General features: G+C 41.4%; 2 protein-coding genes across 3 annotated transcripts; one reads left to right on the top strand and one right to left on the bottom strand.

Moving 5' to 3' along the window:
* Positions 1 to 1,676: 1,676 nt before the first annotated feature.
* LOC121572493 (galactose-specific lectin nattectin-like) lies at positions 1,677 to 2,156 on the bottom strand. Its single transcript, XM_041884560.1, has one exon. The coding sequence runs from the start codon at positions 2,154 to 2,156 to the stop codon at positions 1,677 to 1,679; it is 480 nt and encodes a 159-aa protein (XP_041740494.1).
* Positions 2,157 to 7,579: 5,423 nt separating this feature from the next.
* Positions 7,580 to 12,189, top strand: LOC121571546 (inhibitor of growth protein 4). 2 transcript variants are annotated; one of them, XM_041883073.1, is made up of 8 exons: positions 7,580 to 7,665; positions 8,198 to 8,269; positions 8,440 to 8,606; positions 9,168 to 9,282; positions 9,523 to 9,634; positions 9,847 to 9,991; positions 10,492 to 10,553; positions 10,700 to 12,189. In XM_041883073.1, exons 1-8 carry the CDS (start codon positions 7,629 to 7,631, stop codon positions 10,737 to 10,739), a joined length of 750 nt encoding a protein of 249 aa, XP_041739007.1. In that variant the 5' UTR covers positions 7,580 to 7,628; the 3' UTR covers positions 10,740 to 12,189. The 2 variants fall into 2 exon arrangements, with proteins under 2 accessions (XP_041739007.1, XP_041739008.1); XM_041883074.1 differs by lacking the exons at positions 10,492 to 10,553; positions 10,700 to 12,189 and adding an exon at positions 10,116 to 10,485.
* Positions 12,190 to 14,485: the final 2,296 nt, after the last annotated feature.

Below are 14,485 nucleotides of genomic sequence, written 5' to 3'. Positions count from 1 at the left end.
GTGAGAACCTCCTTCCCTCAGCCAGGGCATTGAAAATGGGTCATGGATGGGTATTCCAGCATGATAATGACCCAAAACACACGGCCAAGGCAACAAAGGAGTGGCTCAAGAAGAAGCACATTAAGGTGCTGGAGTGGCCTAGCCAGTCTCCAGACCTTAATCCTATAGAAAATCTGTGGATGGAGCTGAAGGTTTGAGTTGCCAAACGTCAGCCTCGAAACCTTAATGACTTGGAGAAGATCTGCAAAGAGGAGTGGGACAAAATCCCTCCTGAGATGTGTGCAAACCTGGTGGCCAACTACAAGAAACGTCTGACCTCTGTGATTGCCAACAAGGGTTTTGCCACCAAGTACTAAGTCATGTTTTGCAGAGGGGTCAAATACTTATATACAATTTATAACATTTTTGACATGCGTTTTTCTGGATTTATTTGTTGTTATACTGTCTCTCACTGTTCAAATAAACCTACCATTAAAATTATAGACTGATCATGTCTTTGTCAGTGGGCAAACGTACAAAATCAGCAGGGGATCAAATACTTTTTTCCCTCACTGTAGCTCTCCTTGTTATACACCAAAACACAAATGAACAGTACAACACACATCTACACCATGTCTAATGTACACAATAATGACTTTTCTTACCTGTAATGAAGTGTTTACCACACACGTAGGTGTGTGACGAAGCCAGGTCCCTCAGGTTACCTGAGTCATCCTCACGTCTGATGGACTGGAGCCACAGCAGTCGTCTGTGAGGCTCTTTTTGGCAATTTGGTACAGCGAAAAACCCGAGGTCTGGGTTTTTCTTATTATTAGAGGTACACCCTGCGACACAACAACTTTGGGGCATTTTTGCGTTATTTGAAAGCTTTAAAGGGACCGCTGAAAAAAGCCAACTTTGAATGGCGGTCTATGAGATGATCTGGGACGCGCATCGACAAATGAGGGGTGTGGCTTTGCCTGTTCTAATTTATAACGTGAAGCTGAGTATTAGGATGATAACATCCCAAAAACGTTCAAATACTGTTTTTGATAACAAAATGTTATTTTTTAGTAACACATTTTTTTAAAAGGAAATATCCTTGGAATCTTCTCCTATAATTCACCAAAATGTTGTACACACCATCTACAACAACCACCACAGAACATTCCCCTAAGGTTCATATTAGGTTTCCAGGTAATGTAATAACAACATTTGTTCTGGGAACGTTCTTGCAACATCAGGAAAATGTTTTATACAAACATTGTATAATCATCAGCACAACAGGACAGTTGTGTTTTTGCGAAACAGGAAATTCTACACACATCTAGTTAATTTTAATTCCTTCACTAGTACTGATGTTTTATTGAAATGTATCACTATCTGAGATGGAAAATGTATGACTTTCAACCAAAAACATCAAAGTTTCAGAAAGTTAATTTCTCACTGTGTCTGTGCTCCAAAGACAGCATTACAGCCATTCCAGAAAAGTGGGTATTGCTGCATTCTTATCATAATTGTTGTGCCAAGATTTGGTACAGGGCTTCTTGATACAATAAAAAGACAGCTGAAGCAGTTCTATTTACAATTCATAAGAAATCAATAAAAACAGTATTTTCAATAAAATATGTTTATTTCTTAATGAAAACCAGGTTTCTTCTCAGGATGGAAGCCCCTCCACCTTGACAGACGACTGACTAGCAGAGGCGTTCGGCACAGACAAAGGCGTGATTATAATTGCAACCTTGATCATTCCACCTTGGGTCAAAATGGTTTGTTATTACACAGTTTTGACTCTTTCCACCATCAGGCTGGGATGAATGCCAGGGTATAAAGTCCACCTTGGACCCGTCAGACCACATCCACCTCCCCTCCACGTGGATGTCAGACAGCCCCATCCAGGTTGCTCTCTCTGCAGGGTCGAAACTCTGGATCAGGATTTTGATGAACTGGTGTTCTGCCTCACTGTGCACAGAGACCAGGTTTGCTCCCTGAGTCACACAGTAGGACTCAGCATCAGGCCAGTTCAGTGGTGTAGCAACATACTTATAGCAGCGTCCATTAAAGTCGTACCAGCCCATTGGGCAGGAGTTTTGGGATAGCTCTTCCCCCTGGTAAAGCACAGGAGCACCCAAAGCAAGGCTGGGGAGAAAGACGACACAGAGGAAAACGAACATAGTGCAGTGTTGGGCTGGTAGGCAGGCACTGTAGGTGAGCTGTGCAGCAGTGGGTCCTGTCCTTTTATCTAATTTAGAGAGGGCAGGTGGGCCTGTAGGCTTGACATCATTGGCGGATCAGCCCACCGATCCATATACGTGCACATTCTGTCTTGGAGTGAATTTTATATACAGTAAATGTACTATTAACCTCAGCCTTTCCTAAACTGTTTAATTTTTAGATTTCACTCCAGATCCTAACAAAAAACCTAACTAAAAAAGTTTAAAAAGAAAACAATAACAGAAATAAGGAAATCAACAATTATAAGTTCTCACTTCCCTCACTAAGGGTTTGTGTGAATAAGCTATGCTCCAAAGGCAGGACTACAGCCAGATAAGGGGGTATTGCCACGTAACCCAGTGGTCATATCAACTCCGCAGCTGTGTTATTCTCATAATTTCTGTGCCAAGTTTTGGTACAGGGCTATTTGACACTAACAAAGCACACCCTAGATAATATGTTTTACAGCTTTGACTTTTAAGGTAAAATCTGCAATATTTACTGCTGTTCAATAGTCACTTCAAGTTTTGAATTTCAAGTTTTAATGTCACATGCACAAGTACAGTGAAATGCCTTTTTTGCAAGCTCTAACCCCAACAATTCAGTAATCAATAATAATGTACAGTAGAACAAAAGCATACAATATATAAAAATAAGAAAAACACGATAAAGTACTGTAAGTAAGCATACTGTGGCAGTTTCGGCGCCAATATCTATTTATGGCAGGTTTTACACACACAAACACACACCACCAGTCCAAGTGAAGGGTTAAACTGGTTTATTACTATCAGGTTTCGGCAGTGTTCCTGATATATCAAACTCAAAACAGACAGAGTAAACACTGTCACCAGTGGACAGTCCTCCAATCTTGGTCTTCGGGGGTTCAATCCGTGTTGAAATCATAAGTTCCTTTCTTCCGTTAATCCTCCTTCTCCACAGTATGCTCTGTCTCCCCAATAACCTCCTACTCCTTCACCTGCCGGGGTCAAAGACCAAAAACCCAGGCCGTGGTTAAGTAGAGGCACTGATTGGTTTCACCTGTCTGCAGTTTGTCTCTGATTACAACTGGAGACAGGTGTGGCTGTTCTGCTGCAGTCTAGAAGGTTTCCCCTGAGCTGTCCGTGGTCCTGCCTCTGGGGAATACTTCACAGTGCTGTCCATGGTCCTGGCAGCCAAAAAACTAAGAAACCTCGCAGGCACATACCGTCCATCCACCACACAACCCCTGAAACCGCTACAATACTATATACAGGGTCAGTTCCAGTACCATCATAACCCAAAATATAAGGATGGTTTACATCATTGTTTCGGTTTTGTTGTAATTTGAGTCTTTGTAAACAAACAATGTAGCCCATAGCTTCAAGTTGCTGTCAGGTCTTGCATCCATAGCTTTATCTAGGAATTTGAGAGTGCTTACATTTCTCTAGCCCTATTCCTCAGCTTAGCAAATCAAATGTCAAGGGGTGCCGTTCGCTGACACTCAAATTCAGGGTTGTGGCTTTAGCACTAGTCATGTTTTTCTACATGAAAGCTTTTCAGATTGACAAAATAACAGCATATTTTGGAACCAGTTTAGACAGTGAGACATAAGACAGTCTGAGAGAGGAAGTGACATAAAGCGCTAATCTAGTTTAACCTCCCCACACTAGTGGGCGACTTGCTTGACATAGTGAGGCACAACGGATGAGGATAAAGAGAGAGAGAGAGTGTGTGTGTGTGTGTGTGTGTATGCGTGTGTTCTCTATAATTCAGAGCCTTTCACACTCGTCTACATGTCATGCGGTGCACATGTCTGTGTTCCTCACTCCTCCACCTGTTAGTCTGTCGACCCCTCTTCATGTTCGCGTTTGTCTCTTAGTAATACGTCTCTGGTGGGTTGAGTGCTTTTGCCCCGATAGGTTGGTCATTCCTTACATCTAACCTTTGTTGCTACTTGCTCAGTGCTTGTCATTTTCAGAGTCATTAGGAGACTGACAAATATCTGATTCTGGATCAGTGGTAGGAGAAACTACTTCCATTTCATCAGGTTCTTTACTGACAGTGAATTGTCATGATGATAGAATACAGTACACTGCCACCTATTGGTGACAAACACTCAGAGAATCTTTTGTAATTTTGAAGTGCTCCAAAGAATAAAGGAATGAATGAATGAATGAACGACTAACCGAATGGTGTCTCCTCTGCATCCTCTGACCAAATTATTCCATTCACGCTGTCTGGTTTCCTACCAGCTGTTGAATGGCTCCGCTGAGTTGATTAGAATCCCATTCTGGCATAGAGGACAGCACAAGGAGAAATTACAGTTTGCCAGAGTTAAGTGGCAGAGAGTAGGTCTATGTGCATCAATCAGGATCCCTCAGATGAAGAGGAATAGCCATACTACCTCTAGTAGACAGTTTAGTTTCTCAATTTAGATAGGCCTAGTATTTATTTGTCTATTTATGCCAATTCCATATAATGATTTCTGTTCTATAACAATTTCAGATAATATTTATATTATTTTGTTCCGTAGCCTAATGCATATTGTATCTTGTTTGTAACATAGCCTACTGAAGGGAAAAAATAGGCCCACGTAAAATAGTTACAAAAATAAACATTATTTTGGTGGCACAAAATGAAAAAGGGTGTCCCCTACTAGGTGCCCCCGAACTTAATTTCCTGTCTGATCACTGGAATATGGTAGTGCAGCGTATGGATCAGCAGTTCAGACATATTTTTAAAAAACTAGATGTAATCCAGGCACAAGCCCTAAAAATATGTTGTGGAGCAGTCAGGACCTCCCCGGTGGCAGCGCTGTAGGTAGAGTTGGGAGAGATGCCATTAAAGTTGAGAAGACAACTAACCATGATATATTGGGTAAATCTTCAAGGACATGCGGTTATACAGCCTACAAAAAAGGTGCTCCTAGAGTGATGGGAGCATGAACGTGATCTGAATACATGTTTTGGGTGGATCGGTAACGGCATGACGAGAGATGGGATTATTTGGGAAGGAGTTCAGCCCTACTGTGGTTCTTCCTGCTATTCCACCTTGGTTGCTCCCTCAGCCAATTATATTCCTAGGGTTACTTGAGAGGGTAAGAGCTGTTGAGGAAGGAGTAGATCCAGTAAGTATTGTAAGTGAACATTTAAGAACACACTACTATGCTTTCTTGAATATATTCACTGATGGATCTAAGGACCCTAAAACAGGGAGGACAGGTGCTGCTTTTAGTGTTCCTGAGTTTAAGGTGGCATTGACAAAAACAGCAACGATAATTTATCTGTATACACAATGGAGTTGCTGGCCATACTGCACCTTAAAGTGGCAATCAGCAGTTGAAACAAAAACAAAGCAAACTCCCCGCCCCTGTTTCGGTAAAAAGCTGAGGGATAAGGCTAGAGGGATTTAACCACTCTCAAATTCATAGACAGAGCTATGGATGCATGGACTGACTATCCATGATATCAAAGTTATAGTTTTAACCATGTTTTGAGGCTATATTTACTTTGTTTACTAACATTGGAGTAAAACAAGAGTATATTTTAGGTTCTGATGGGGTACGACAGTTGAATTAAGCTCATGAGGCATTCATGCTGATTGCCCCTTTTAAATTGGTTGCCAACCGCCATATAAAATCCACAGAATAAGAAGATTTCAGGGACTAAGTGTAATTAATTCATACTACAGAATAGTAGGCAGCCAATACAGTAGGTGGCGGCATGCACCTATAACATTTGTTTTGCGGACCGCCATAATACCAAAGAAGAAGAAGAAGACGATTTCAGCATTTCCACAGTTAAAAACTGTAAGGCTCAAGTCTCAAAGAAGTCTAAGGAACTGGACATTATTTTGGCTGTGGAAGAAACGTTTTTGGGACTTAAGGATTTTACATCTGAAGACTTGCAAGGGGTACTGGTGCAGGAAGATGGCCCGCCCTCCCAGGCTCCCCTTGAGACTGTGTAGGGATCAGATCTGTTTATTTTTTAACAGTAAAGTTGTTTGATTTAGTTTATTTAATTTTTGGTAGTTTGGTAGTTTTGTTTTTTATTGTTTAATTTGTATTTATTTTGTGTTTGTATTTTGTTATATATATATACTGAACAAAAGGATAAACGCAATATGCAACAATTTCAAAGATAGTGACAGTTCATATAAGGAAATCAGTCTATTGAAAGAAAAGCATTAGGCCCTAATCTATGGATTTCACATGACTGGGTGTAACCATGGGTGGGCCTGGGAGGGCATAGGCCCACCCACTGGGGAGCCAGGCCCAGCCAATCAGAAATAGTTTTTCCCTACAAAAGGGCTTTATTACAGACAGAAATACCCCTTAGCACAAATTTCTGTAATTTTTCTTTTCAGCTCATTAAATATTTTTGTTTTATGAGGATGTTTATCTGGTAGATCCGTTTGGGGTGTCAAAGAGGGTGAATTGTATGTTGGGAAAAGTTAAATCAATCAGAGTGACCAGGAGTGGGCTTGTCCTGATTAACTGTGTGTCTGAGGAACAGAGAAAGAGGGCAGTGGGCCTCACAGTAGGGCACCTGTTAAGGGAGTCATCTCTGGGGTGTCGATGGAACTTAAGGAGGAAAACCTTTTGACGTGAATCCCAGGTGTGGTTAGTGCCCGTCGCTTGACCTGCATGGTGGATGGAAGAAAGGAAGAAAGTTAGTTGGTTCTATTGTTTTTTTATGGTGACCACCTCCGTATGCATGTAATGCTGGGGTATATGAGGTGGTCTCTAAACCACTACAGTGTAAAAAATATAAACAATTTGGCCATGTTTCAAGTGTTTGCAGACGGGCGGAGTATACAGAAGATCGGAGTGAAGAATGGCCTTGCTGCAATTATGGTGGGGATCATGACCCAGAGTTCGTGGCATGCCCTGTAAGGCTGAAGGTGGTTGAGGTGGCAAAATTTGGGCGCTCCATCAGATCTCCTATGCGGAAGCAATCAAAAGAATTGAGAGAACAAGTGATGTTGAAGAAATGGTAGTGGATGGACCACAGCCCATAGTGAATATACCTATTTGTCAACCAAGAGAACTGGACATGTTGTATGTAAAGAAAGTGGATTTAATGTCGTTCATTGCAACTGTGGCTCAAGTAGCAAGGAAATCAAAGAAATTGAACATTGTGGCTGCAGCAGGACTTCACGGTGGAAGATTTACAAGGGTTATTGGCGACGGAAGATGACGCCCTCCCAGGCTTCTGATTTAGTGTAGAGACATGAATATTGTTTTTAACAGATGAAGTGTATGCAGCGTTTTGATGAGTGAGGTCGGGTAGGTATATAGTTATATATATATATATATATTTTAATCCTACACAGTTGGTGGCGGCAATACAACTTTTTGGATGTAGTCCACCGTAAAACCCAGAAGGAGAAGGAGAAGGAGAATAATTAGATTTCCTGTCTGACCGGAAGAACCTTTGTTGATTATTTTCAAGATGGCGGCGGGAATGTATTTAGAACATTACCTTGACAGTAAGATAGTTTTCCTTTTTCATGTTTTATTCCTTAAATAATTTGTAATCCTACTAAGTATTATGTAATGGAATTTGTTGTGTGTATTTGTTTTACATGCACGCATAGCTACTCCCAGAACCAGTACAAGGGCTTGAGGAGACGAGAAGCCCAGTTACTGGTTCAGCTAACGTTACTCCATAAAAAAGTCCAGAGCGAGGGACAATGAGCACGCGATAAAGCTAGCTAACGTTAGCTAAATTAGCGCGCTTGCAATCCAAACTAGCTAGATAGCTAGCTAGCAAAACGGTGCATAATTGTACCGTTCTTGATAGATTCTAAATTACTTTGTGGTATCGTAGGGTTCTATTCAATGGTATCCTACGTTTACGTACTATACATATTTATAGACCAGCGTTGGCAATTTTAGTAACGTTACGTAACACACACAAGAAGCTAGCAATGTTGCAGCCCACTGACACTGATGATACTGCTGTATTCGAATTGGATCGGTATATAACGTATTATACTGTACAACACCTTGTTTTTCTAGGTATAGAAAATCTGCCGTTTGAGTTACAGAGGAATTTCACTCTTATGAGAGACCTGGACACACGGACAGAGGGTGAGACTCTCACACAGATCTGATATTATGATTGTTGCTGTTATCATAACAAGTAAATAGCAAACACTTATCCAGAATGTCAAGGCTACTGTCAATAGTCAGTGTGCATGTAGCCCATGTGATGGTTGTACCCACAATTTACTATAAATGAATGAATCTCTTTCTCTCAGATCTGAAAGGGCAGATAGACTCTTTGGCTCGTGAATACACATCAAACACGCACACCCTAGCCTCTGAGCAGAAGCTCTCCCTGCTCCGGCAGATCCAGCAGTCATATGGCAAGTGTAAAGAGTTTGGAGATGACAAGGTCCAACTGGCCATGCAGACCTATGAGATGGTGAGTAGACCTTAGGATGGATACAGTAGACTGGGAATAGGAGTGCTGCTTGGGGTCCATACTAGTAATGAGGAAAGGAAAAGTGCTCTTTGGAGAGAGGGTTACCTCAGGTTGCAGGTAAGCCTTACATAGTGAAATATGTGTTATATTTAAGCAATAAGGCCAGAGGAGGTGTGGTATATGGCCAATATACCATGACTAATTGGCCATATATCACAAACACCTAAGGTGCCTTATTGCTGTTATAAACTGGTTACCAACGTAATTAGAGTAATACAAATAAATGTTTTGTCATACCCGTGGTATACGGTCTGATATACCACGGCTGTCAACCAATCAGCATTAAGGGCTCGAACCACCCAGTTTATAATCTTAATTAGCATGTTTGATGCAGCTGGAAATGGAAATGTTGACTAGTCCAGATTTTGATGTTGAGCAGAAGTGGACGCACTTTCTGCTTCCACTGTGATTAGTTAGCCTAGGCAAGCTGAGATGTCAGTCATTTCTCATGTAATGTGTGATGTCTCAGTCAGTGTCCTGTTATTCATTGTGACCCCTCAGGTGGACAAACACATTCGCAGGCTGGACACAGACCTGGCCCGCTTCGAGGCAGACCTGAAGGAGAAAAAGATTGAGAGCACCGACTATGACTCAACCTCCAGCAAGGGAATCAAGAGTAAGTTCTGTTCAGAAACTTTGTGACTTTTCACTGTTGTCTCATTGACGTTCAACCCTATAGATAGCTGTGAATTGGGCCATGTTCATTATGGCATGTAGTGGAAAACATTTAGCAAAAACAAAAATTAGCTTATTCTTATTAGACAGCAGGTCCAGGGAGTCCCTCCTTATATAAGTCTATTTTCTTCTGTTTGGTGCTTAATAAACATAGCCTAAAGAGTTTTGTGTCTTTTTTCAGGTGAGCTCAGGGTGCCAAAAGAGAAGAAGGTGGCTCGCACGAGGTTAAAGGTGAAGTCAGACGACGACTGCAGCCCCAAGAGCGGACAGAAGAAAGTCAAACTAACACAAGCGTATGTACCATTAAAACGTTTCATAGGCTGATGCTTTATACCAGATATAAGCCAGACAGCTAATTTTCATCTCCACTCCAATAACCCCCTGAACCTAACCGAAATGTGCTGTTCTGGTCTTCTCTCACTCCGTACCTTACAGCAGTCTCTGATACAGTACATCCCTTCCTCTCAGTATTCATCCCCATTTTCCTCCCTTGTTGTGTCCTTAGGCCTGAGTTCACAGCCCCTACAGTGAACTTTGGGAACGTCCACCCTTCGGACGTGCTGGACATGCCCGTGGACCCCAACGAGCCCACCTACTGCCTGTGTCACCAAGTGTCCTACGGAGAGATGATCGGCTGTGACAACACAGACGTGAGTCCACAGCTTTCTGCCATTGGTGATCTAGTGGTACATGAGCACTAGGTCCAGAGTTGAGGTCAGTTCCCTTTCAATTCAGGAAGGAAACTGAAAATCCAATTCCCTTTTTTTCTCATAGAGAGAAGCAATGACATCACTTCCTGAGATGACGGAATTGAAATGAACCCCAACCCTGATTGGGTCAACTATTGACTAGGAGCCAAATCCTAACCTGAAATCTGGGCACTAGAATGTTTCTACAAAAAATACCACATTGACATGAATCTGTGATTTTACTAAAAAGTCTGATTTATAAATTCAAGAAATGAGAGCTGGCGTTGGAATGTTTGCACAAATCAAAGATGAATCCAGTAAAACCTAAATAAAGGCTAGTTCCTTTTGGTCCATTTTGGCCTTAAAAAATAAACCCACTAGAGGGCAGCACAGCATTATAAAAGTCTCTCCCTATACTAATGGAATACAAATGAGAATGTATTGTGTTGGTCTCATTGCAGTGCTCCATTGAGTGGTTCCACTTTGCCTGCGTGGGGTTGACAACAAAACCCAGAGGAAAATGGTAAGTCAAAGAAATTAGGATAGGAAAGTAAGGATTTTTCTCCTATAACATGGAAGAGATCAACTCACTGAACATACCACCATTTCACTCACCCTTTCTTTTATCTCTTTCACTCTGTCTCTATTTCTTTCATTTCTTTCACCCAGGTACTGTCCAAGGTGTACTCAGGAGAGGAAGAAAAAATGAACCCAGAGACAATCATAACCCTAGAGGGAGGTAGAGTTTACAACGGAGGCTTCACAGTGTTTGTATTGGAACATGGGAAACCCTTCATAAACACTAACATAGACTCTGCAGGGTTTAATAGGTCACACCGTCACAAATTGTTTTCAAACGCAAAACCAAAATGAGCATTTCCTATTGGACAATTCCAGGTAGCCATTCCCTGTATCAGTCCGTGTTCTTCAGTTCAGTGTCTAATGAACACGACCCCCAGTATTAGGGTCCTTCCGGTCTGCTGTCCTGTATAATTCTCTTTGTTAAACAGAAAGAAGCAATTATGGACATTTGACGGAGGTGTAGTTACAGATGTTCCCCAATCATGACTATTATGTTGTATTTTATTTTAGAACTTTTTGACGGTTGCTTTAATGCTTTTATATGCAGAGTAATACAGGGACATATACCCTTATTTTACAGCCAGTGGTTGTAGATGGCTCTCAGCCACTCAGTTGCTTCATGACAGACTGTAACAGCGACTCCTACTGGATGCTTTTATACTGAACACTATTCAGCCCTGATACACACAGATAACATGTATCGACTCTTTCATTCTCCAACTATTCTCTATATTCACCCCTGGTTATTTCCAGATCAGACTTTTGGGGGACAGAACATTTATTGATTAAGCAGAGTCATTGATGTAGTTGATAGATTTGACTCAAAATGAGAATATACAGATCTAGATATGCTAGTTCAGAATGCTGTCGGAAGCGAACTGGACAGAATTTCTCTCACATTCACTTAAACAGCAATTACCTGAATTGCAGGTTGTTTGCACAAAATTAGTGCGCTGGAAAAGTTATTGCATAAAGGAATCTAGATGGTAACACTTTAAAAAATATATATATTTTCAGATATATGGACATTTTGATAGGCCCCATCTCAAATCATTCAACAATGTCCTGTATATTTCTATTAGGAAGAGGCATATCTTTGACTGGCTGTGCTTTATGAAGAGCTTTATTGATCAGTACTGTAAGAATAACCATTTAAATGTGCTTAAAAGTATCGGAGTTACTGGATACTTTGCTCCGTATGGTTTGACTGGTGCCTCAATAATATTATTTCAAGTTGCCGTTTACTTTTTGTATTCTAAGTGTAATTGAATACTGTTTTTGGTGTTTTCCATTAAGCAATAAAGCTATAAAAAAATTAAAAAACAGTAAAATGACATTTCTTATTTCTAGAAGTTGCTCTATCATCATTAGCTTAGCATGTGTATTCCTGTTTTATTTCCTGCCTGTAATCTTTTTCAGCCCAGTGTGTGAGATGTCTAAGAAAGATAAACATGTATTTGCATGGATGGTATTGACAGAATATCAATCTGAAGTCCTACAATAGTTAATCACTCTGAGATGTTCTTTCCTTCTATTATTTCAAAACCTATCACCCCCACTCCAGTGCAGTGTTCAAGCCGGCCACAAAGCTGTCATCAAGACAAAGGGTGGCTGTTTGAATAATCTCAAATATATTTTTGATTTAACACTTTTTTGGTTACTACATGATTCCATATGTGTTATTTCATAGTTTTGATGTCTTCACTTTTATTCTACAATGTAGAAAATAGTAAAAATAAAGAAAACCCCTTGAATGAGTAGGTGTTGTAAAACTTTTGACCGGTAGTGTATTTCGGCCACTGGGTGCACCAGTGTGTACAAATACCAAGAAGCATTCAGGGGCCTGTTGCAGGGGGTTATGTATCTGAAGTGGAGAATCAAAGCCTTTATTTCTGAACTGTCCCTATGAATGCTGATTTTCATGTAAATGTATCTCTATTTTATTAGAGCATAGAACTGAGGTTTATATTAATAAGAAAATATTCCGGAAATGTTAGCAAGATAAACCTCAAACAACTACAGACATTTGCAGATACTCTGTGCACTGTGCACAACAGCTATTTTAAATATAGCCTATTAAGATCCATGGAAGAGTTGTGCCTGCCTTTCGGTGTTGCTTTGCCAAAATGTCACACACTTTGACATTTTAAAACTATTTGAAGAGAGAGATATAGGTAATCCCAGAGTGCAGTGTATAGGTATTCAGCAGCTTGGCAGACCATAAGAAGGTTATCTGCCATATTTTTAGGTTGACCTTTACTTTGCCTATGTGACTTAACCACTGCAAGGGTTCAAATGTGGGGTGCTGGAGAGCTACCCTAGGCCTATGTCTTGTCATTTCAACTCATCTCCATTCAGTGAGTGACCATATCTGCAGAGACATTGATTTGCATTGTGCCTGCACCCAATTACGTATTGTTACTCATCAATTTCTGAACTGTAACACTCCACATTCTCCTAAGTTCAGTCTAGTCAAGACATGTTGACGTTGAAAGCTCAAATAACATCCTAAAATGTCACGTATTGGCAACCGGAAAGGATGGTGGCAATTTTATTTGGCATATGGATTTATCGAACGTATGTGACATGAATGATGATATCATGATAGAGTGGTGCTGGAGCGAAGACCAGCATTTGACTAAAGGAATGGAGTTGGAAGGCTTTGGTGTAAAAGATACCCTAAGGCACATGTGTCAAACTCATTCCACGGAGGGCAGAGTGTCTGTGGGTTTTCGCTCCTCCCTTGTACTCGATTGATGAATTAAGATCACTGGAACTCCCCTCACCTGGTTGTCTAGGGCTTAATTGAAAGGAAAAACCAAAAACAGCAGACACTAGGCCCTCCATGGAATGAGTTTGACACCCCTGCCATAGGGAATTCAGACAAATAGCTCGTATCCAAACCACTATCTAAACACTTGCCAATGCCTTCACTTGATACAGGCCACGACTTGGCAATAACCATGACGGGCCCATGGTATATATATTGTAGCGACCCTCAGGGGTTAGGCGGGCAGACCCTGCCATGGATTGGCAGCACCAATTACTTTAATTGTTTATGAGGTTGTCATAGTAATAGGATGGGGAGGGGGCATAGGTTCTGTGGGGATATAACTAGGGAGAGAGCCCTCTGAGGGAATACCTCCCGCTGGCCTGTGAGTTATGGCTACCTACTTTAGTTCAGGCTAGGTTTGTTGTTTTAGGTAGCTCCTGTTACCCTGCAGTGTAACATTAAAACGCCTGTTGGCATTAACTGTAATTCCCTCTCCGTCCGTTTGTTATTTAAGCTAATAAGGCTATCCCACTTCAGACACCAATGTAGCGAACAGTGGGGCAGGGAAGTGAGCCGCTGGCTTGTAACCCTACACTTTGCATCAATAGGGTTAACCCACTTGGTGGGAATTGTAACATAGCTCATATAGAGAGGATCGCTACACTACCCCCCGAATTTGCGACATTGGTGTCAGAAGTGGGACGCCCGTGAGGCCACCGAAGAGATATGTACATGTGAGGGACTTGGTATAGAGAAGCGTGGGGACACACTCTCCAGAAGGAAGGGGGTAATGTAGTGACCTTAAACACAGAGACATAAAAATGGTATCCACAAGTTCATCTGACTCTGGGGAAGTAGATAAATGGCCTCATTGCCAAAATCCAGAAGTATCCCTTTAACCCAACACCTAGCGACTTCTCTTGGCGTAATGGGTAAAGAGTTCGTTTGACAGTCGCTGGACCCGGGTTTGAGTCCTGGTCAGGGCTACCCCCCGAATTCGTTACAATATTATATACCATGAATTTGTCAACTGATAAATGCAATGGCTTGGGATTGTCTATAATGTGTGCACTAAACAGGAACATGCAGATATGCAGAGC

Source organism: Coregonus clupeaformis, chromosome 8 (genome assembly GCF_020615455.1).
Source record: "Coregonus clupeaformis isolate EN_2021a chromosome 8, ASM2061545v1, whole genome shotgun sequence".
Lineage (NCBI taxonomy): Eukaryota > Metazoa > Chordata > Actinopteri > Salmoniformes > Salmonidae > Coregonus > Coregonus clupeaformis.
The sequence above is the reverse complement of the archived record's forward strand: the minus strand, read 5'-3'. Positions and strand labels throughout refer to the sequence as shown.

Excerpts from the sequence above, each read along its gene's own strand:
- LOC121571546 (XM_041883073.1), top strand. The coding sequence starts at position 7,629 with ATGGCGGCGGGAATGTATTTAGAACATTACCTTGACA. Across the intron at positions 7,666-8,197 it reads TTTAGAACATTACCTTGACA|GTATAGAAAATCTGCCGTTT; the intron begins GTAAGATAGTTT and ends TTGTTTTTCTAG. Across the intron at positions 8,607-9,167 it reads CCATGCAGACCTATGAGATG|GTGGACAAACACATTCGCAG; the intron begins GTGAGTAGACCT and ends GTGACCCCTCAG.
- LOC121572493 (XM_041884560.1), bottom strand. The coding sequence starts at position 2,156 with ATGTTCGTTTTCCTCTGTGTCGTCTTTCTCCCCAGCCTTGCTTTGGGT.